General features: G+C 52.3%; 7 protein-coding genes across 7 annotated transcripts; 4 read left to right on the forward strand and 3 right to left on the reverse strand.

Annotated features, from left to right (window-relative positions):
* Window positions 1-39: 39 nt before the first annotated feature.
* Window positions 40-1,012, forward strand: CONPUDRAFT_149825 (ribosomal protein S2; the record flags this gene model as incomplete). The annotated part of the gene is made up of 2 exons (XM_007766421.1): window positions 40-226; window positions 294-1,012. The coding sequence occupies 2 exons, from the start codon at window positions 40-42 to the stop codon at window positions 1,010-1,012; spliced, it is 906 nt and encodes a 301-aa protein (XP_007764611.1).
* Window positions 1,013-1,062: 50 nt separating this feature from the next.
* Window positions 1,063-2,860, reverse strand: CONPUDRAFT_87463 (anthranilate synthase component; the record flags this gene model as incomplete). Its single annotated transcript, XM_007766422.1, has 6 exons — window positions 1,063-1,118; window positions 1,172-1,479; window positions 1,532-1,739; window positions 1,799-2,533; window positions 2,585-2,798; window positions 2,849-2,860. 6 exons carry the CDS (start codon window positions 2,858-2,860, stop codon window positions 1,063-1,065), a joined length of 1,533 nt encoding a protein of 510 aa, XP_007764612.1.
* A 261-nt stretch (window positions 2,861-3,121) lies between these two features.
* CONPUDRAFT_117293 (SHQ1-domain-containing protein) lies at window positions 3,122-5,160 on the forward strand. Its single transcript, XM_007766423.1, has 7 exons — window positions 3,122-3,157; window positions 3,228-3,344; window positions 3,389-3,716; window positions 3,772-4,006; window positions 4,056-4,709; window positions 4,772-4,938; window positions 5,009-5,160. Exons 2-6 carry the CDS (start codon window positions 3,270-3,272, stop codon window positions 4,917-4,919), a joined length of 1,440 nt encoding a protein of 479 aa, XP_007764613.1. The 5' UTR covers window positions 3,122-3,157; window positions 3,228-3,269; the 3' UTR covers window positions 4,920-4,938; window positions 5,009-5,160.
* An 830-nt stretch (window positions 5,161-5,990) lies between these two features.
* On the reverse strand, window positions 5,991-8,028 carry CONPUDRAFT_117296 (uncharacterized protein). Its single transcript, XM_007766424.1, has 11 exons — window positions 7,940-8,028; window positions 7,860-7,892; window positions 7,706-7,796; window positions 7,636-7,650; window positions 7,395-7,573; window positions 7,196-7,317; window positions 6,977-7,143; window positions 6,883-6,913; window positions 6,417-6,827; window positions 6,347-6,356; window positions 5,991-6,289 (listed from the first exon to the last, which is right to left on the reverse strand). The coding sequence occupies exons 1-11, from the start codon at window positions 7,988-7,990 to the stop codon at window positions 6,074-6,076; spliced, it is 1,326 nt and encodes a 441-aa protein (XP_007764614.1). The 5' UTR covers window positions 7,991-8,028; the 3' UTR covers window positions 5,991-6,073.
* A 359-nt stretch (window positions 8,029-8,387) lies between these two features.
* On the forward strand, window positions 8,388-11,670 carry CONPUDRAFT_69918 (uncharacterized protein; the record flags this gene model as incomplete). The annotated part of the gene is made up of 9 exons (XM_007765975.1): window positions 8,388-8,487; window positions 8,542-8,823; window positions 8,880-9,646; window positions 9,702-10,436; window positions 10,628-10,687; window positions 10,999-11,101; window positions 11,174-11,205; window positions 11,422-11,514; window positions 11,614-11,670. The coding sequence occupies 9 exons, from the start codon at window positions 8,388-8,390 to the stop codon at window positions 11,668-11,670; spliced, it is 2,229 nt and encodes a 742-aa protein (XP_007764165.1).
* An 865-nt stretch (window positions 11,671-12,535) lies between these two features.
* Window positions 12,536-15,291, reverse strand: CONPUDRAFT_162276 (uncharacterized protein). Its single transcript, XM_007766425.1, has 5 exons — window positions 14,730-15,291; window positions 14,443-14,643; window positions 14,274-14,382; window positions 13,793-14,169; window positions 12,536-13,585 (listed from the first exon to the last, which is right to left on the reverse strand). Exons 1-5 carry the CDS (start codon window positions 15,159-15,161, stop codon window positions 12,830-12,832), a joined length of 1,875 nt encoding a protein of 624 aa, XP_007764615.1. The 5' UTR covers window positions 15,162-15,291; the 3' UTR covers window positions 12,536-12,829.
* A 261-nt stretch (window positions 15,292-15,552) lies between these two features.
* On the forward strand, window positions 15,553-19,367 carry CONPUDRAFT_117300 (Ca-transporting ATPase). Its single transcript, XM_007766426.1, has 11 exons — window positions 15,553-15,888; window positions 15,948-16,180; window positions 16,238-16,510; window positions 16,566-17,027; window positions 17,076-17,255; window positions 17,306-18,109; window positions 18,171-18,363; window positions 18,415-18,731; window positions 18,783-19,034; window positions 19,094-19,195; window positions 19,257-19,367. The coding sequence occupies exons 1-11, from the start codon at window positions 15,771-15,773 to the stop codon at window positions 19,296-19,298; spliced, it is 2,976 nt and encodes a 991-aa protein (XP_007764616.1). The 5' UTR covers window positions 15,553-15,770; the 3' UTR covers window positions 19,299-19,367.
* The last annotated feature ends 54 nt before the right edge of the window (window positions 19,368-19,421 follow it).

Consider the following 19,421-nt stretch of genomic DNA (forward strand, 5'->3'; position numbering starts at 1 on the left):
TTTTGCACAGCCACAGCCACCTCTGCCTTTCCTGTTCCAATGGCTTCCTCTGCGCTGAGGGCTGGTCTCGCCGCCTCCCAGTCCATCCGTCGCACCGCTGTCCGGCGTGCACCCCGTGTGTTTGCGCGCAATGCATACACTCCTCCTCTACAGGGCGAGCGGCCGCTCGAAAACTGGGATGACTGGCAGGACTTTCAGAGTGACCGTCATGCATTCAAGCAAATGGGTACGTTACTATCTCGTCGTGACGTGAAAAGAACGAATCCCTGAAAACGCGACGCCTTTCTTTCCAGTTGACGTGTACAGCGAGTTTGGCTCAAACCAAACGCGTGAAAACACATTCCAGCCCCACCACACCCTTCACAGGCCTCTCGCGCCGTCCCAGGCAACTCTGTCTGCCCTCATAGCGGCTGGTGCTCATCTCGGCCATTCCAAATCACTCATGAACCCAAACTTTATGCCATACGCCTACGGCGTGCGTGCGGACATCACCATTATTGACCTCGACCAGACTCTCCCCCTCCTACGCCGAGCAGCAAGCCTCACGCGGGCCATAGCCGCACGCGACGGCACTATCGTATTTGTAGGCACGCGTAAGGACCTTCAACCAGCGGTCGTCAAGGCAGCAGAGCGCATCGGACCTCAAGCGTACAATGTTGGCGAGCGGTGGCTGCCAGGTACCTTGACCAACCGGTTCACCATGTTCGGCGCCGGCATCAAGGACCAGCGCGTCATCCCCGACCTCGTCATCTTCCTGAACCCCCTTGCAAACATGAACGCCATCCGTGAATGCGCAATTCAACATGTTCCGACCATTGGTATTGTCGATTCAAACGTAGACCCACGAATCGTCATGTATCCCATACCGGCAAACGACGAGAGCACCCGGACTGCAGAATTGATCACAGGCATGTTAAGCATAGCAGGGAAGGAGGGAAAAATACTTCGCGACCAGCAACAAAGCCAGATGTCGCGTGGAAATTCGTTTTCAAGGACCAAGAGGACAGCATAAGGATTACGTTTGAATCTTCTCCATACTAATAGATACATATAGATAATCAATTACGCAATTCCACTTCCAGCTTTCATGCTTGCCTCCTGAGTTTCGCGCCAGTACCCTGTAACTCTTGTCAGATGCGAAGCCGTGCTCTTGTTTTCTTCGAACACTTACATTCGGCATCTGTCAATGCTCTGACGTTGCCGCCAAGCTTATTAAGGGTCTCAACATATTCCTCTTCTTCAACGCTGTCGAAGACAATACCACCTCCCGCCTGCAAGTATGCAACGCCGTCCTTGAAGACCATTGTCCGAATGGCTATACAAGTATCCATTTCGTCGTTCGCGAAGTCAAACCGGCCGACAGCCCCAGCATACACGCCTCGACGCTCGCCTTCAAGTTCAGATACAATCTCGATCGCTTTTATTTTAGGTGCGCCCGACACAGTACCTGCGGGGAAGATAGAGCGGAAAGCATCAAACCTAGGAAAGGGGTACCCTCAGCCTCACTCAAACGCCAGCTGTAATTACGAACCTTGACTTGTCTTCGCGAAGCATCCCTGACACTTGTGAAGTGAGATGAATGACATGACTGAACTTTTGTAGCTGCATGAGGTGATCGACTTTGACTGTCTCCGGCTTGCAAACACGATTGACATCATTGCGAGCAAGATCAACAAGCATGATGTGCTCTGCCCTATCCTTCTCCGATGATAGAAGCTGCTTTCCAAGCTCTTCGTCCTCTAAATGAATGTTCTGTAAGACGGTTGACAGAGCGCGTGGATCTGACAGAGTCACTCACCTTCGGGTGATTTCCCTCGCTTGACTGTCCCAGCGATGGCATGATTGTATACTTTACTACTTTCCACTTTGCACAACGTCTCTGGGCTTGCTCCAACAATTTGGAGTTCGCCACAATCGAGGTAGAACATGTAGGGGCTTGGATTTACTTGTCGTAAATGACGGTATGCGTTGAATGGGTGAAGTGTTGTTGGACGTGCTAGTCTTTGAGAAGGTACAGCCTGGATGATGTCTCCGGCAACAATATGCTCCTTCAGCTTCGTGACGAATCCCTCGTAACCTTCCTTTCCAACATTGGAAACTGCTTCATTGCCAGTAACAATAGGTGGCTGAGGAACCTCCTGAGTAAGGGGATTGAGAAGGGTCTTCGCCAGTCGCCGAACTTTGGATACAGCCGTTTGATACACGAAAGAAAGGTTCGCAGATCCAGCATCTCTGGGTACGAAGACGTGTGAGACAACCTTGATGGTTTGGAAGATATGATCGTATATGAGCAGAGTGTCTGCAAGCATGAAGACGGATTCAGGTATTCCAAGGCTATCCTTGAGCTCGCGAGCAGTCTTTGGCTCAAAGTATTGAATACAGTCGTAGGCAACATAGCCAATAGCACCTCCAGTGAACGTAGGCACTTCGGGGATCTTGATGTATTGGTGAACAGAAAGCTCGCGCTGTAACGCCACCATGGGGTCGCCAGTTATCTCTTCGTTTGGCCCAGTCCTGATGACCTTCAGGGGATCTTTAAAGACAATGACTTAAAGTTTGACGCCAGCGGAAAAGAAGGACACACCTGCGCCAACAAAACTATATCTTGCAACATTCTCTCCTGCAATCACCGACTCGAGCAAGAAACTGTACTTTGAATCTTTTGCGATCTTCAAGTACGCCATGCATGGTGTAATGAGATCTGCAGGCAGCTGCAAGAAGATGGGCACACAGTTGCCCTTCTTTTCGCGAATGATGAGTTGCTCGATCGTGGCATATGGGGGATGAACGGGGAGTTTCTGCCAGGACATGGTTAGCGTGAAGAAACTAGCGTGACAAGCCACCTTACTTGCACGTCCATGTTCTATCTTTGGGAGTGCTGGTCAACTTCTGCCGCTCTTTTGAGTTTATAGGCTGGTCAACAGCCTCCAAGAGGTCGCTATTGAGCCGGTAACTATAAGCATGATAAATGATGAATGATGACTCGATGACTGTGAAACTTGACGGGCATCATCCGCTACGGTGTAATCAGCCCCTGTCGTCTCCGAATCTGCCGGTGCGTTTGGACTTGGACACTACTCATCGTCACAAAGTTCAGCCCTCCGTGTCAAGCGCAAGCGCCCAATCGCGACCAGAACTTGATTTTTGGATAAAGAATGTACGTATACTAGTGGTCGAGTCGCAGTGTCATGCAGTGAACCTCGGCTTTCATCTGACTGTCTCATCAGATTCAGAGCTCATCGCATCTCGAGCCGGACTAGGACACTCTCATGATCACTCCTCGATTCTCGTGCACCCAAAATGATACCTCCGTGATCGTGAAGGTGTATTGTCCCTCGATTCGCGTACGTCACCTTTTTATACCCGGAGCGCACCTTCACAACAACAGGCTTCAGAGGTGGAAATCAATGTCGATGGGCAACTCGTTGTTCTTCACGTCCAACCCTACTTTCTGAGGCTAAACTTCCCCCATCCGGTACTTGAGGACGGCCAGTCGAACGCCCAATACGACCCAACGTCCGCTTACTTGACGCTAACTCTCACAAAAGAAAGCTCAGGCCAGTTTTTTGAAGACCTCGACCTTTTGTCACGGCTTCTTGCACCACGACCTACTCAGGGAGAGCAGCCGCCGGTTATTGAGGTTTTGGACTCCCAAGATACGCCTTCAGAAAGGCGAGAGGCCAGTCTGACTTCAGAACAACAGGAAATCCTTCAAGGTATGCTCGGATCGCCTCGCACAAGAAATGCAGATGCTGAAACGATTCTCAACAGCGGCTTCCAATGATTGGCAACTGCCACAGACCGCTCCTGATTCTCTGCCCTCTCTGAATCTCACGTCCAAAAAATACTACGGTTTTCTGGATCTCTACACGGGGTATTTCACAAACATCAAGTTTTCCGAGAATGAAGTCAATGAATTGAACGATGTCGAATCCTGCCCGTTGGAGGACCGGCGCAAACTTCGATTGCAACATGAGGAAGACAAATGGGACGAAGAGCATTATATGTAAGAATATGCATCTCTCGAAGCTCACGAGATTCACGAACGAAGCTAGGGCTGACTTCGCCGATGATACTTTTATCCAAGAACTCCTCTCCTGGCAAGACGACCGTGCCGAGGACGAGAATTCCTTTTCAGATGAGGAGAATATGATCTTATTGCGGCTTCCACGCAAAGAATGCATGCTCGCTTTGTTCCTCTTAAGAAACCACCTTTCTCATGATTGCATAGATATCTTTGACCCACGTCAAGAACGGAACATCTACTATAATCTTGCCGCGCTGCTGTTCGCGTATGCCTATGACAACCGAACTACGATGCACGATCCGACGCCTGAGAGTGCATGGACGATCTGTTCACTGATTCCTGCGTTCTCAGCTCTGGACCCACCGCCATATGGCAGTCCAGACTCACCCGCGCCCAATATCACTGAGGCTCAGGCTGTCAGCAGCCCATCCTTTGATGAAACTGAATTAGCGGCGACCTTGACGCAGTCGTATCGGCGTTCACTTGCATTTCCGCTCTACCGGTCGTTCTCTCTGGCCGAAGCGTGCCGCCGCGATATTGCAGGCATCCTGAGCAAGGGCAAGCGTGCGGCTATTCATCGGCTTCTCGAAATGAAGCACACTTTGGATCACCATGAAGTTTATTACATTTACAGCAAGATTTGGATCGATGACTACTGCGTGTGGCTGCAGACTTCCGGGAGGTGAGTTGATTGCCTCCGGCCAGTATCCCCGACTCGGTTATCTCAAAGTGTCAATCTTGTAGTGACGAAAAGCTCCAGGAAATGGCAGCGGCTTTGTCGCGTATCAAAGTGACCAAGGACATGATTGGTTGGGATTTACTAGAACTCGAGGCAGCCACTCAACGATCCGGAGGGTCAACTCCCGACAGCGATGACGACTCTGATACTTGACGCTGTTCAAGCTGCCGAGGTAAGACCAAAATAGCGGCCTCATGGCAGCTTCTCTGTGATCTCACTACCAAAGTCGATGCTGAATATAGGATCGGACATTCACATTGGACGGTGCCTTTCCTGCGGCTTGTACAGTCCAGGTTATTCGCCTTTTGCAACTGATCGTAGTTGTCCAAAAGATCCAGGCAGCAAGATTACCGGATGCCTATTATGTGTACATGTTACTTTAGGTTACTTTCCAATGATCACCCTTTGAGTTCTCTTGAGGTACAACGAGCATAATTAAAAAATTCGTAATTCCTCAGATCTCAGATTCTGTGAGTACTAGTGATGATCATTATGACGGACAGACCCTACCTTTGAGTATTCCTTATCAAAACTAAAATACTTCGATATCGCTTCGAAATTCTCCGATCGAGGCCAAGCTCTCAAGCGCTTATAGTATGTGGCGCGTAAGCATGTTTGGAAACATCGGGCCGCAACCACTCAGCAGGTATCGAGTAATATGCAGACATCCGACGTCGACGTGAGATCTTCGAATGCCTCGATCCTGTGCGTAGTCCGTATTCGCCGGAGGCTTCTCGCCAGGAAGCGTGTGGAGTTTCGAAGTGCAGTGACTGTCTTCGTGAATGCCCATGCAGCAGCGAGGTTCCCTGTCCAGTGCATCGGCCCGTGAAACCGATGCCCCACCGAACGGCTTCTGAGAATTGAACGTTGTTTCCCGGGGTGACGCGAAGACACAAGAATAAGCATACGGAAAAGAACGTGCTGCACCAATGCATGCCCTGCCTTCTACTGTAAACGCAATCGCAGATTTTCTGAGCTAATATATAATATTGAAAGACAAATTGTAGATCTTATACTCATGCAAAGATCCCTCGAAATGTATGCTTTCATTAATTGGAGTGACCGCACGTGTGAGGTACTGCGGGTGTCATTAACATTAGCCTCCTGCACGGCTCCTTGACTGTTGTGGGCGAATTAGAAGGATTGAAGTTGAACGTTGAACGTTTGAACGTCGAACGGAACCTACAAGGTTCTCAGCTTTGATTAATGAATGCTTTATCATTAGGCTTCGAATTCGACGTATGTACAGATATCAAAATCGGGCTCTTAGTTGGAAGGACGGTTGTGGAGTGATGTAGTTTCTTTTTCTACTCATTAGTTGCATGCGAGTTTGCAAGATGCGCATTCTCCGGGAGTACGTCATACCCGCTTTGTCCAGCATCTGCAGGAAGGACAGCAGTATCATCCAACTGCGAAGAGGACAACAGCCCTTCTCCTTCTTCGACATCTGCGCTGACTTCGTGTCCCGTGGTGGACGCAGATCGAATGAACGACGGGGGATTCACAAGATTGTTGAACATGAACTAGAGGGCAAGTTAGCAACATGTATGACATCGGATCAGCTGATTAGTTAAACGCACTGTTCCGTAACTTCAATGGACCCGAAAAGAGTTTAGCTGTTGAAGAAACTTGTGAAAGCCGAGAACTTACACCAGTAGACCGAAACCGAACACCTGCAAGAGCGAGATTGGGAAAAGAAGTTTCTCCCAACCCAATCCAAGACTGATAACCCAGATAGCCAAGGTCCTGCACGTGTCCGTCAAGCTACGAGCTGTGGCACTCACGTGCCTTGTGACGCTCAAGCCGAAGTAGTTGAAAAGGGCAATGCTGATAGCGATAGCAACTCCAGACCACAGCACTGAAGGAGTGTTGATCATTTGGTACCATCCTCGCGGCAGGTCAAAGAAGGATGACTGCGAGGAGACTGAGGGCAGGGCAAGGATAGGCATCGCAAGGAGGATCGTCAGTGCACCAAATAAGCCTTCCCACCCGACTGCAACCAGAGGAGCCACGGAGTACCGCGACATGATCTTCTCCTCTACTACGAACTGAGTAGCAGTACTAAACGCGTATTGCAATCAGTATGTTTCACGCGACATCCAGCAATTGGACTTACAAGATTTGAGCGAAGAGAATAAAGAAGACACCTAAATGTTTCATAAAGCAGGCGTTAAAACTGCAATTGTAATGATATGCTCATCTCAACGTACCAAGAAGGACCTTGGTGACTTCTGGCTGGTCTACAGGCTCAGGGGGAGGAAGACTTCCAGCAGGAGCAAGGAGAGACGAGACAGCATCTCGAACTGAGTCCTTGATTAACGAACCACTCCAGCCTACAAGACATACACCCGCCATGACCGTGATCAAAGACACCCATCTAGGGAAAGATATTTAGTGGCTATGACATCCTACGGGTGAAAAGTCCTTACTGGTACAGCCATAACCGCCGGTGAAGGAAGATGACACTTAAAACACCAACGAAGAGGACCAACGCGCCCCGAGTCATCTGGTATATTGATACTGGTGTGTACAGAAGGCCAACATTCATCAACTAAAGCGGAATTTTAGATTAGCAGTGTTTCGATGGCCTCGCATCAAAGAAGGGTGAACGAAAAAGCCCGAACTTACCGTAGTCCCGGTAAGGTCGCAGACGGCAGGAATCCACAGGAGTAGCACCTTCCAACCTGTCAATTCCTGAGCTGAAAGCTTGTCCGACCGCTGGGTATCCTCATCGACCTCTTCGGGTAGAAACACGGGCGTGGGCCGATATCTCGAGCGAAGCCACGTGTATAAAACGGGCAGGAAGCCTAACCAAATGGTAGAAGAACCGTTAGAAGAAATGCCATCCCCGCGAGACTACGATACTGACAAAGCATTTCGCCGACTGTGGGGAACATTTGGTCAGTTAGGCCCACAGCATGAGAAGGGAGGCGACAAACGGAACATCTGGAGGGTCTGCCAGACAGGCTGTTCATAGAGGACATGATTTGATGGGTTGGGGTCGTTACAATTCTCTACGCATTGCATATCCTGGTGGAACGTGCATTTGAGTCAGGATGAGAAGCGAGGAGAGGGCCGATAGACATGACCGACCTGCCATTTGCTCCATAGCGAATTGCTCGAGCCCTGCAGACAGTTACTTATGAGACACAGAGCAAGATACTGAAACTTACCGTTAGTATCATGCCCCCCAAGAGGATGGGGATATAGAGTGAGGACGGCATGGTTGTGGTTGTCTGCTAGGCCAAGCTGCAATGTCGCGGCGAGCTTCCTCGGGGGTGCAACCCGTCTGGGGTTGGAAATACGCGTGACGAAGTGTTACACATCACATGTGACGTGTGATTGAGTGAATACGGGCAGGTTCTGTCATCGAGGAATGGGATCTGAGATTCGGATGGCGGATGTCGGGCGTAGCCGTAAGGGTGGGGGAGTTCTTGATTCTTTGGTGGATGGTTCTTCTTCCATTCTCGTCAGTAGCTGCTTAACTTATATTTGTCACGCTAATGCGTCTCGTCTGCCATCGCTCCCTCTCCGTCTGACCCAAAGTCCTCTCCACGCCCAACGCGTCTGCCCTTTTCCTCCTCCTCCGCGTTGGGAGAGCCGCGTCTCTGAACAGCTTACATGGTCAAGCTCATCATCCTCTCTCCAAAGGGCAACCAGGGCGTCCGCTACTTTCCCCACCATGGATACCTTGGTTTAACCCCCGTGAAGGTCGAAGGTGGTCAGTAAGATATCGACCTATCTTGTCGTGCTCGTTGACTCTTATCTCGAGCAGTGGTTCGCACACAGCTTGAACAGGACGGGAAGCCTTTGCTGTCAAAGGACCTCCATATCGCTGTCCGCTGCTATGAGGCGCGCCAGACTCGGCTTGGGGCAACTAACACCAACATGCTAGCTGATTACTCCACAATGCTATGGAGTAAACCAGATGACCAGGATTGGACCGAAGTCGGCGAAGGTGATCACACTTTTCGTATCGTGGTCCCAGCAAATGCGACCGCGCCCAGCACCGCCCTCTATTACCAGGAATATCGCATATTTTGGCGTGTTGAAGCAAGTTAGTGTCCCCGTTCCAGCATTAGACTGAGCAGCCATTTTATCATACCCTTCTAGCTCTCAATCATATCCCTATCAATGGAGTTGGCTCGCGTATAGTCAAGCACTTTGATCTGCCGCTTATTCGGTATGACGTGCCCCCACTCATACGGCCCCCCTCCCCTCCAATGGTTATTACCTCGTCTCACCTGTATGCCACGGCGAAAAAAACTAAAGGCCCCCAGCTGAGGTATCGCGTGGTCCTTCCACCCCAACCTGTCGGTCCCCTCGACATTGTTCCCATACAAATATACGTGCAACCTATGGACTCTTCTGTAGTCGTCCGTAGTGCCACTGCCGTTGTAGAACGACGTATAACTCTTAAGGATGCACAGTCTCTTTCTCAATCAGGCTCTGGAACTCCTACTGTACCTAATGCTCACCCTCCGGACTCGACGAGCTCCTCATACGCCCCTTCCGTTTCTGCATCACCCTCTGCATCATCACCATACCCTGCTCTACATCATTCATCGCCACCGCCTGGCACAGCCGGTTCTGTTGCTTCATCTTCATTTCAGGACCTCGCAAGCACTGCTTCGGCCTCGACAATCTTTACAGATAGCGACTCACGCCCCCTTCTACCCTCTTCACCCGGGCCAGACAAGGTGGCTACGCATATATACGCACATGTCGAATCCTCGGTCCCATTCAAACACGACTCAGATGGGATTTGGAAGCAAACATTGAATTTTTCATGGCCTGATACGAAGTCTAAGGCTCGTTGGGGGATTGGCGAGACGGCGAGAACTGAGATGGCCAACGTTCAATTTTTTATCAGGCCGAAGGTACGGAACATTCACGTTTTGTCATTGAAGTGAAGTCTGATTGTTGGGCTCCTAGTTAATTGTTTCGTCATCATCTAGCAACGCAGAATCTTTTGAGCTGGAAGATCAAGAAATCTTCGCTTTGTCAACAAACGAATCGCAACGCCAAGTTGCCTTCTCGAAGTACAACGAGCAACTTTACTCGAATAACCGCTCAAAGTCTAAGTCACCTCGGAGAACGAGGCGGGAGCGCGATCGGCCCCCAGATAGTCCGAACGATGCGTCGACGAATCCACTTAGCTCAGCACCTCCCCACGTGCAACGGCATTTGGAACCATCCTCAGCACAAAATCCCAAATTTCCATCTACCTCGCCTTACCCACCGAAGGCCAAAGTCAAGGCTCACCGGCGGCCCCATACTTCTGCCGGCCCACGAGATAAGTCGGTTGATCTTCGTGCATCAGACGCGATTCGACACCAGAACCATCACCTCGTGGTTCCAGTTCGGGCTGAGACAGCCATTTCAGCCAACAAAGCGGAGGTTAGGACCGGCTTCAATCAGAAATGGGTGCTTTTACCACAGCTGGGCAGCTCGATTGTGAGCACCGACTCGGGCATATCCATCAAACACGAGGAAAGTGCTGATCACGCCGATGGAGTCTCATTGTTTGGGCACCTAGACCAGTCTGATGTTCTTGCATGGGAGCAAGAGCTTGCACGCATCGAGTCGGCAAGTCGGCGAAGTAGCGCGGATATGCTCGGATTCACATCGCGGCGCAAACAAGGGCACCCACACCACCGCACTCCGGCGGTACGACCGTACTTGCTTGCTGAAGGTTGAGCCTTCCTTCTCTCTACAGACCCCATACCTGTTCAGGACTCTCGCTACATATTCTTGAGCTGTCTTTCTTTCGTTCATCATTGGCATGTCTGCATCATACATTCGTTCAGTCAGTTCATACACACTGTTCTTGTAACTAGTACATAATATTGCATGTATAGCATCGGATCCTCCCGGGATTCCGTCCACGTTATTGTATCCTACCGGACGATCCATACATCGTGTGCAGGCAAGTGGCGAGTATCAGATGGCTCTGAGCTTCAATTGCCCGTGTGACGAAGGGAGGACCAAAATAGTAACACAGTACTTTGAGCTGTCTGACATCATTTACCTCCGGTCTATCCTCTTGAGTCTTTCCCCAGCAAACTAGCTTTACCTGGAAACATCTGATTGCCCTCGTACCTTCCCTGTCTTGAATTCATCGCCTCCACTTTGTACGTTCGGGTCGTAACAGCATGCAAAGTTTTCCTTGGTTTCGAATGACTATATTCGGTTCTGCCCGTGAGTCAAAGTGATGGCTCGAAACGTCTAGGGCATTGCGGACTCACAACTTTCGGATGGCTGGCTTCTTCACTTCATTGTCTCTCCGGGATGCACATGCACAGTCATGGGTGCGGGCTACATGCTTATGCGAGGTTCGTCCTATCTAGCTGCTTCTCATGGTGCTCCCCTGAGTTTCTGACGCGCTTTGTTTCTTTCGGATGCAGCTACCATTCCTACTCCGGAAGAAACATACGCGGTGAGCAAGACCGCACGCTTTCTGCCCCCATCTGCATCGCTGCTGACTGCCGTGCCTATGTTCTCCACCTGACCGCCCTTACACCGAACACCGAACCTCATCGGCCAATGTACCCCGGCGTCTCCAAACTCCTTGTTCTGATAACCTTATTTGTGCTCGGGCATGACGCGCTGAACATCTCCGCTGTACCTATCCAATATGCATGCACCCAAACAGGCCATGGCTCCTGACCTGAGGAGGAAGGTCGACGCCAACCGCGCTGCACGGCTCGCTCAGGAGAACGCCATGAATCGCCAGGTGGAAGCTCAGGTGCGTCATCCGTGTGCATATGGCGTGGCATTCCTGCCAGCGGCGTGTTTGAGCCCAACTGTAATATTGACGATTGTGTTTTGCCTCGTGCATCGACAGGTAGGGCAAGCTGATCCAGATACAGTAAAGCCTGTCTGGGCAGAGGCTAAGAAGTAGCGTAGTCGTCGGGCGTTCTATCCTTCATTGCGTCCATATCGCTGTATCAATACATATGTAATGTTTTCACCTGCCTCTTCTTATCCCAGCTTAATCAACTTAATTGCCTTATAACATTCAGAAGGCCGTGACTTTATCTGCACGTAAACTCAAGATTCGGGTAGCCAGTTCGGCACACCCCATTATAGCATTCATTCAGCCAAAAGATATTCGCCTTTGATCCTCCATACTCGAGTAACTTCGTGTGGCACAGTCACTCGGGGCACATATTTCCGGCTTGAAAGAGGTTTTCCTCATCAGCGCAGTCAAGTGGCGTACTGACCGAATGTTCCGAAGAGAACCACAGCGAAACTCTACTGGGTGATCGGTGGTTGAAGTCGGTCCTTGACTTGCTGTAACTATACCCACATGTCCGCCTTCCGTCCACCAATGGACGGGCGACAAAGAACAGGATAACCTTCTTGAAGAGCATCTTAGCGCCCGTTCCTCGTCACACCGTTACACAGGCAACTTGTTTGGCCTAGACCATGAAACCTTCTAATCATTGAGCCTCTCGTATGGCCGCCGCCTGAGAGCCGGCGGCCTGTACTCGTGATCTTGCTTGTCACGGGGCAGGTACATACTTGTTGGAAAGACGGCTGTGTTCCCTAGAAATTGGCGAGAGCAGCTGAAGCGAAGTGTGGACGATCGAGATCTGTAAAACTTGAAGAAGTCTTCCGAGACTGGCTGCGACATTACTGTCTGTCGGACAGACTAACCTCGTAATATCGATGCATCATGAACTCTACTTGTGGGTTCGAATTCAAGGGCAAGAAACTCACGGCTGAATAAAGTGGCAAAATACCGTTCCAGAGCGCTAATGTTGGCTTAAATCACCTCATCCCCATTGTCATTCACTGCCACATCGTAAAAATATATATAGTGTACTACAAACGCTCCAGTCTATCAGACATAAAAGGCAGATAAAGACAAAACGACATGATGCAGATCTAGCGAGAGAAAAGGGAAAAGGAATGCTGGGCAACCACAGGCGGTACTTAGTACAACGCCCACAAAAACGCCACAGGTCGCGTCAGTACGAGACACGCGGATAGATCACGACACCGCGACATTCCAGTGCCTCAGACCGAGTGCTCTGCACTGTACATGAATCGGACGTCTACGCAGACCCGGCGCCCTCGTTCGCTGATTCCGCCGCGGGCATAAGCACCCCTGCGGCCGGGGCATGTTTCGGTGGCTCGACGGCTGCCTGTGGGCCCGGCCCCGATGCGGGTTCCTCCCCCAACGTCGCTATTGGAGGGTGCACCTCCTCGTTCGCCGTCACCGCGGATTCTGTGTCAGTCTCGCCGTTCTCCTCGAAACCGTGTGGCTCGTGCGCGAAGCCATCCTGAGGCGCGCTTGCGTCTGCGGTGGCGAGCGCAACCTCGGACGGCACGTCAACAACGGGCATGTCTGTGGGTGCGGGCGCGGGGGCATCAGTGGTGGTCGTGACAGTGGTCGTCTCGGTAGAAGCGGGGGGAGGAGTAGAGAGAGAGGATAGCGACGAGGCGGATGAAAGAGATGACGACGAGGTGGCGGGTTGCGAGCCAGCCAGTGTGATAGGAGCAGCACTAGCCACCTCTGGTGCAGATGGCTGAGAGCTCGACTGAGGTTCAGGGGAAGGGACTGGTGAGCCTTCTGCCGCTACATCGGTGCTTGAACCTGAACCGGAGGTAGGCGTAGGGGTGCTCGACGTTGCCGCGGCAGAAGTGCCGGAAATTGATAATGCGCCTGTGCTCGCTGCGACAGACTCCTCTCCAGCACCTTCGCCACGTGCTGCCGCTTCCGCCGCGTCCTTCTTGCGTTTCTCTTCCTCCTTCCGCTGTTGTTCCTCGTGCTCAACAAGTGAAAGCCGCATTGCCTCCATAACCATGAGCTGAAATGAAAGACGTCAGCTGTATGCAATTGATGCACAAGGCGCAAGATTGAGACAGGTAAGGGTACATCGAGAAGGGGAAGCGTACGGGATGAATGAATGAATAATTTATATACGTAGTGTGCATGACGAAAGAAGTGTAAACAAAAATCACAAGAAGGAAGCGCAGCAACATATTCTGCTCCAAAATCGTCTCGGGCGACTCACCTCCTCCAGATCCTGCCCTGCCATCCCACCAAGACCCATCTGTCCGAGCATCTGAGACAGGTCTCGCTCTCTGTGTCTTCTGAACCTCCGGCTACCTCGCTCTCTTTCCCGTTCCCGTCCTTCCCCTTCACCGTCGTGGTTATCGTCCTGCGAGCTGGAAACTCCGCCTCCGCCAAGGAAATGTGCCAGTGCGCCACCACCTGGAAGGGAGTGACCATGTGAAGATTGACCGGAAATTGGGTGAACGCGACCGGATGTGACTCCGACGGGAATGAGACGGTCGCCAACTTGACGCATGATGATGCGACGGTTGGCGCGTCGGGCGACGGCTGCGCGCACGGAATTTAACTTGGCTTCCCAGTCGGGACGGATGTGGTCTGAAAACGGATGGAGCACGAGGAGATGGAAAGGATTTGTAATTGGTCGGTGAAAGAGCGATGAGGACGAGTTCTTAATGAAAGAACGGAAAGTCAGAACACACCAATGGTGACTACTTCAGGAGCATCGGCACTGAAAGACTTGCGACGGCGCGACTTTGGCTGTTGAGCAGGTCGGACGTCTTTGGCACCTTCGGCCCACGGCGGAAGTGGCTGAGCACGCGATCACATCAGCATCGTTGTCCAATAAGTAACTAGGCAGAAATGCCGCACCGCGCCTTCGCTACCAAGGCCAGTTCGCCATACGGGTGGGGAGTAGACTACACCGAAGTTATCTTGTACGCAATATGGACAGGCAGCCGGTTCGGATACGAGATGTGTCGCGGTGGGCTCAGCACGCTTGATCTGTACGAAACACTCTGTACATATGACCTGGTCACAGCAGCGAGATCGGTTGATGTTTGCCGGATAATACTGGCAAGGGGGTGAGCGATGTGATCGGGTAAGCACGATAAGCAGGGGAGAGGGGTCAGACGGGGGACGTGAGAGCGATGACGTACGAGGAAACAAATGGGACACTCGACGGCGCCGCGGTAGACTGCGGCCTCTAGACATTGCGGGTGGGCATCCCTGTCCTTCTGTGCGGGATTGGCTCTGCGGGAGGCAGAATGCTTGGACCCGTCACGGGAATCGACGCGGGATGGGGTGCTACCGCCTCCCTGAGAGCCATCGACGACGTTGGAGGCTGAAGAACTAGCGTCGGGCTGCGGGGGAGACTTGCGGGCTGCGAGGATCTGAGCCTCATCCCAGTCGTCCTCATAGTCCTCGAGAGGGCGGTAGAAGGGTGCGAGCTTGCGGTCTGCGATGAGCTGAGTGACGATCTGGTGGTTCCAGTCGGGTGTGCCGGTGTAGACGCCCTGGGGATGGAGGGAACCAAAGTCGACCGAGTCGTCGTGGGTTCCGCGGCCTGAGGAGGAGGAAGTGTTGCCCATGGTTAGGCGGAGACTTGGCTTGGCTGGACAGGCGGATTAGTGACTAGCGGGTGACTAGCGACTAGTGACTAGCGAGGGACCAGTCCTAGAGATGACTAATAATTGACCCAAGTAGCCTTGCAGCCTCCTGCCTTCTGGTTGGCTCCCACTTGGTAAGTGCCCGGGGTAGATGCCTTTATTTGGCAGGAAAGGAAGGAGTGCATGCTTGGTTCTGTTTGGCTGTGGCGGGGTCCGGCAATTGAGAGATGCTGTCAGCTGTTGGCCATGGACTCGAATAACGCAATAACCCTAGTAGACGGTGTAATAGGACTACTCACTATAGTACTTAGAACCTGTATACATGCGCATCCATCGGCAAGGCCACGTCTCCGCCCTTGCTGTATGCTTCATGGCCATGCACACCCTCCCAGTACTTGGGAGTGCGCCCACGCTCGTGAATAAATGCTAGTCACGTTTATTCCGCCGGACTTACCAGCGTTCTCGGAACTTGGTCGAACAGGACACGTCACCCTGCAAAGTATTTTGAGGCGTAAATTAGGCGCCAGGCTTCCTCCGTGCTGACTACGACAGACACGTCCTTTCTCTCTCTTGCCACTCAGCTCAGTCCCAATGGACGCGCCGTGGACAAAGGAGCCGTCGGAAATCCTCCAACACTTCCGTGTCGACGACAAGCGAGGTCTCTCCGCAGACCAAGCTGCAAAACACGCTGAGCTTTACGGAAAGAATGGTCCGCCGCTATTTCTTCCGTTCTTCATCCCTTCGCCTCACTAACGTCTTCCCGTGCAGAACTCCCTGAAGAGCCGTCTACTCCCCTCTGGGAGCTCATCCTAGAACAGTTCAAGGACCAGCTTGTTCTCATTCTCCTCGGCTCTGCCGTCGTCTCTTTTATCCTCGCTCTGTTTGACGACGGCGAATCCTTTTTTGGCGCATTCGTCGAACCTGCAGTCATTCTTCTCATCCTCGTCGCTAACGCCGCAGTTGGTGTCATCCAGGAGAACAACGCCGAGAAAGCTATTGATGTACGTCGTGAACTTGAAACTTCACCGTTCTATTCGTGCTCACCCTTACATGTGCAGGCCCTCAAGGAATATTCCCCCGACGAAGCCAAGGTCCTTCGTTCCTCACAGCTCGCCCGCATCCATGCATCCGAGCTTGTCCCTGGTGACATTATTTCTGTTGCAGTTGGTGACAAGGTCCCTGCCGACTGTCGCATCCTTTCCATTTCGTCCTCGAGTTTCCGCGTAGACCAGGCCATCCTCACCGGTGAATCTGTATCTGTAAACAAGTCTACCGGCATCGTCGATGACCTACGTGCGGTTAAGCAGGATATGGTCAACATGCTCTTCTCTGTCAGTGATCCTTGACCATCCCTCTGATTCTTCTCACTGAGTCGAATGTCTGCAGGGCACCACTGTCGTGAACGGTACCGCGCGTGCCGTTGTAACGTCGATAGGTGCAAGCACGGCCATCGGGCACATTCACCACTCCATCTCCCAGCAGATCAGTGAAAAGACCCCTCTCAAGCGTAAGCTGGACGACTTCGGTGACATGCTCGCCAAGGTCATCACGGTTATCTGCATTCTTGTCTGGGTCGTGAACGTCCGCCACTTTTCGGACCCCTCTCACCACGGTCTGCTCAAGGGCGCGGTGTACTACTTTAAGATTGCCGTCGCTCTTGCCGTCGCTGCCATCCCTGAGGGCCTGGCTGCGGTCATCACCGCGTGTCTTGCGCTCGGGACCAAGAAGATGGCGCAAAAGAACGCGATTGTACGCAACCTGCCTAGTGTCGAGACACTTGGGTGCACGAATGTCATCTGCTCTGATAAGACGGGTACACTTACTACTAACCAGATGAGCGTGTCACGCGTACGTAGGACTTTCTGCACAATCTCCCCTCAAGCTAACTTGCTGTAGTTCCTGGTTGTCGATGAGAATACCGGCTGGCCCAAAGAGTACACGGTTGAAGGCACGACATACGCGCCAACCGGCGCCGTCGAGTGCACAGATGGTGCCACTAACCTCACTGCTCATTCCATCCGCCGCCTCGCCGAAATCTGTTCGATTTGTAATGATGCCAAGATTGTGTACCTTCCCGTTCGTTTCTCATTGTTTATGTCACTCATGGTACTAAATCAGATTGACAGGAGAAGCATGCTTACACCAATGTTGGTGAACCTACGGAAGCTGCCCTCAAGGTCCTCGTCGAGAAGCTTGGGGCACCCACGTCCGAACTTGCTCGCTCCCTGGATAGCATGAGTCTTTCTGTTAGGGCTAGCGCCATTAACGAGGCCATTGAGCACTCTATCCCACGTCTCCTCACCCTGGAGTTCACGCGTGACCGCAAAATGATGTCTGTTCTCGTCCGCACAAACGGCACTGGCGCACTGTTCGCGAAGGGTGCACCTGAGAGCGTCCTCGAGCGGTGTACAAGCGTTCTGCTTGACGGCAAGGTTGCTCCGCTTACCGGCGCGCTCCGCGCCCAGATTTTGGATCGCACGGTCGCCTATGGCGAAGAGGGCCTCCGCACGCTCGCGCTCGCATACGTAGATGTCGACGACATCGACAAGAACCACTACCATGCTGATTCGGCCGGCGAATATGCCCGCTACGAGAAGGACCTCGTATTCACCGGTCTGGTCGGCATGCGTGATCCCCCACGCCCCGAAGTTCGCGGCGCCGTCGCCTCGTGCCGGGCTGCGGGGATCAGAGTTATCTGCATCACGGGTGACAACGCGCGCACGGCGGAGACGGTGTGCCGTCAGATTGGTATTTTCGGCGCTGATGAGGACCTTACGGGGAAGAGCTACACGGGCCGCGAGCTTGATGCGATGAGCCAGGAGGAGAAGATGGAGACGGTCAAGCGAGCGAGCTTGTTCAGCCGTACTGAGCCGGCGCACAAGAGCATGCTTGTGGATTTGTTGCAGGCTCAGGGGTTGGTTGTTGCAATGGTGAGCCAGTTTTGCAAAGATGAATCAGTATGAGACGTCTGACAGATTCGCCTACGAACAGACTGGTGACGGTGTCAACGATGCGCCTGCACTGAAGAAGGCCGACATTGGTGTCGCTATGGGTGGCGGAACGGACGTGGCGAAGCTCGCTGCTGACATGGTTCTCGCTGATTCCAATTTCGCCACCATCGAACAAGCTGTTGAGGAAGGACGACTGATCTATAACAACACGAAACAGTTCATCCGCTATCTCAGTATGTTGCATTTCATCCCAGACCTTTTCGTTCCCTCACATACCCTTCCAGTCTCGTCCAACATTGGCGAAGTCGTCTCGATCTTCCTGACTGTGCTACTCGGTATGCCCGAGGCCCTGATTCCCGTCCAGCTTCTCTGGGTGAACCTCGTCACGGACTCGCTCCCTGCCACGGCGCTTGGCTTCAATCCGCCGGACCACTCGATTATGCGTATGCCTCCCCGCAATGCCCACGAGCCCCTTGTCGGGCGCTGGCTCTTCTTCCGGTACCTCGTAGTTGGTTTCTACGTCGGTGCAGCGACCGTGTTCGGCTATGCTTGGTGGTTCATCTTCTACGAGGGTGGTCCTCAGATTTCGTTCTGGCAGCTCGTGAGTGCATTTATATTCCGCTTCGTGCTCGCGCTAAAGTCTGTCTTCTAGACGCACTTCCACCAATGCGCTTCCACGTTCCCTGAGCTTGGGTGCGAGATGTTCACGAACGAGATGTCCCACCGCGCCACGACGATGAGCTTGTCGATCCTGGTCACCGTCGAGATGTTCAATGCGATGAATTCGCTTTCTGAGAATGAGAGTCTGCTGCGTCTGCCCGTGTGGCGCAACATGTTCCTCGTCGGCGCCATCACTCTGAGCATGGCTCTCCACTTCGCCATCCTCTACATTCCCTTCTTCACCGTGAGTACCAGCAAAGGCACCATCTCGTGTGAGTTCTGAGCGCTGATGGTTGTTAACAGAGCCTGTTCGCCATCACGCCACTCAACTGGGACGAGTGGATGGCGGTGCTTTACCTGAGTGCACCTGTGGTCGTTATTGACGAGGTACTGAAGTTCATCTCGGTATGTTTCTCTGTCGTTGCCCCTGTTTCTCCGACATCTTCTCACTCACTTTCGTTGCCAGGCGACCTATGTTGACCCACCAGCAAAAGTCAAGCTTGACTGACGCATAAACATGACTTGACGTAGTAGATGCGCATCCTGTTTGTTGTAGGAAGTAGAACTATAGACTAGTTTATTCTATCCATCTGGTTGCAAGTGTTCTTGGACTGATCGCCGCGGCGAAAAA

The sequence above is a fragment of the Coniophora puteana genome, assembly GCF_000271625.1.
Source record: "Coniophora puteana RWD-64-598 SS2 unplaced genomic scaffold CONPUscaffold_2, whole genome shotgun sequence".
In the NCBI taxonomy this organism is placed as follows: Eukaryota; Fungi; Basidiomycota; class Agaricomycetes; order Boletales; family Coniophoraceae; genus Coniophora; species Coniophora puteana.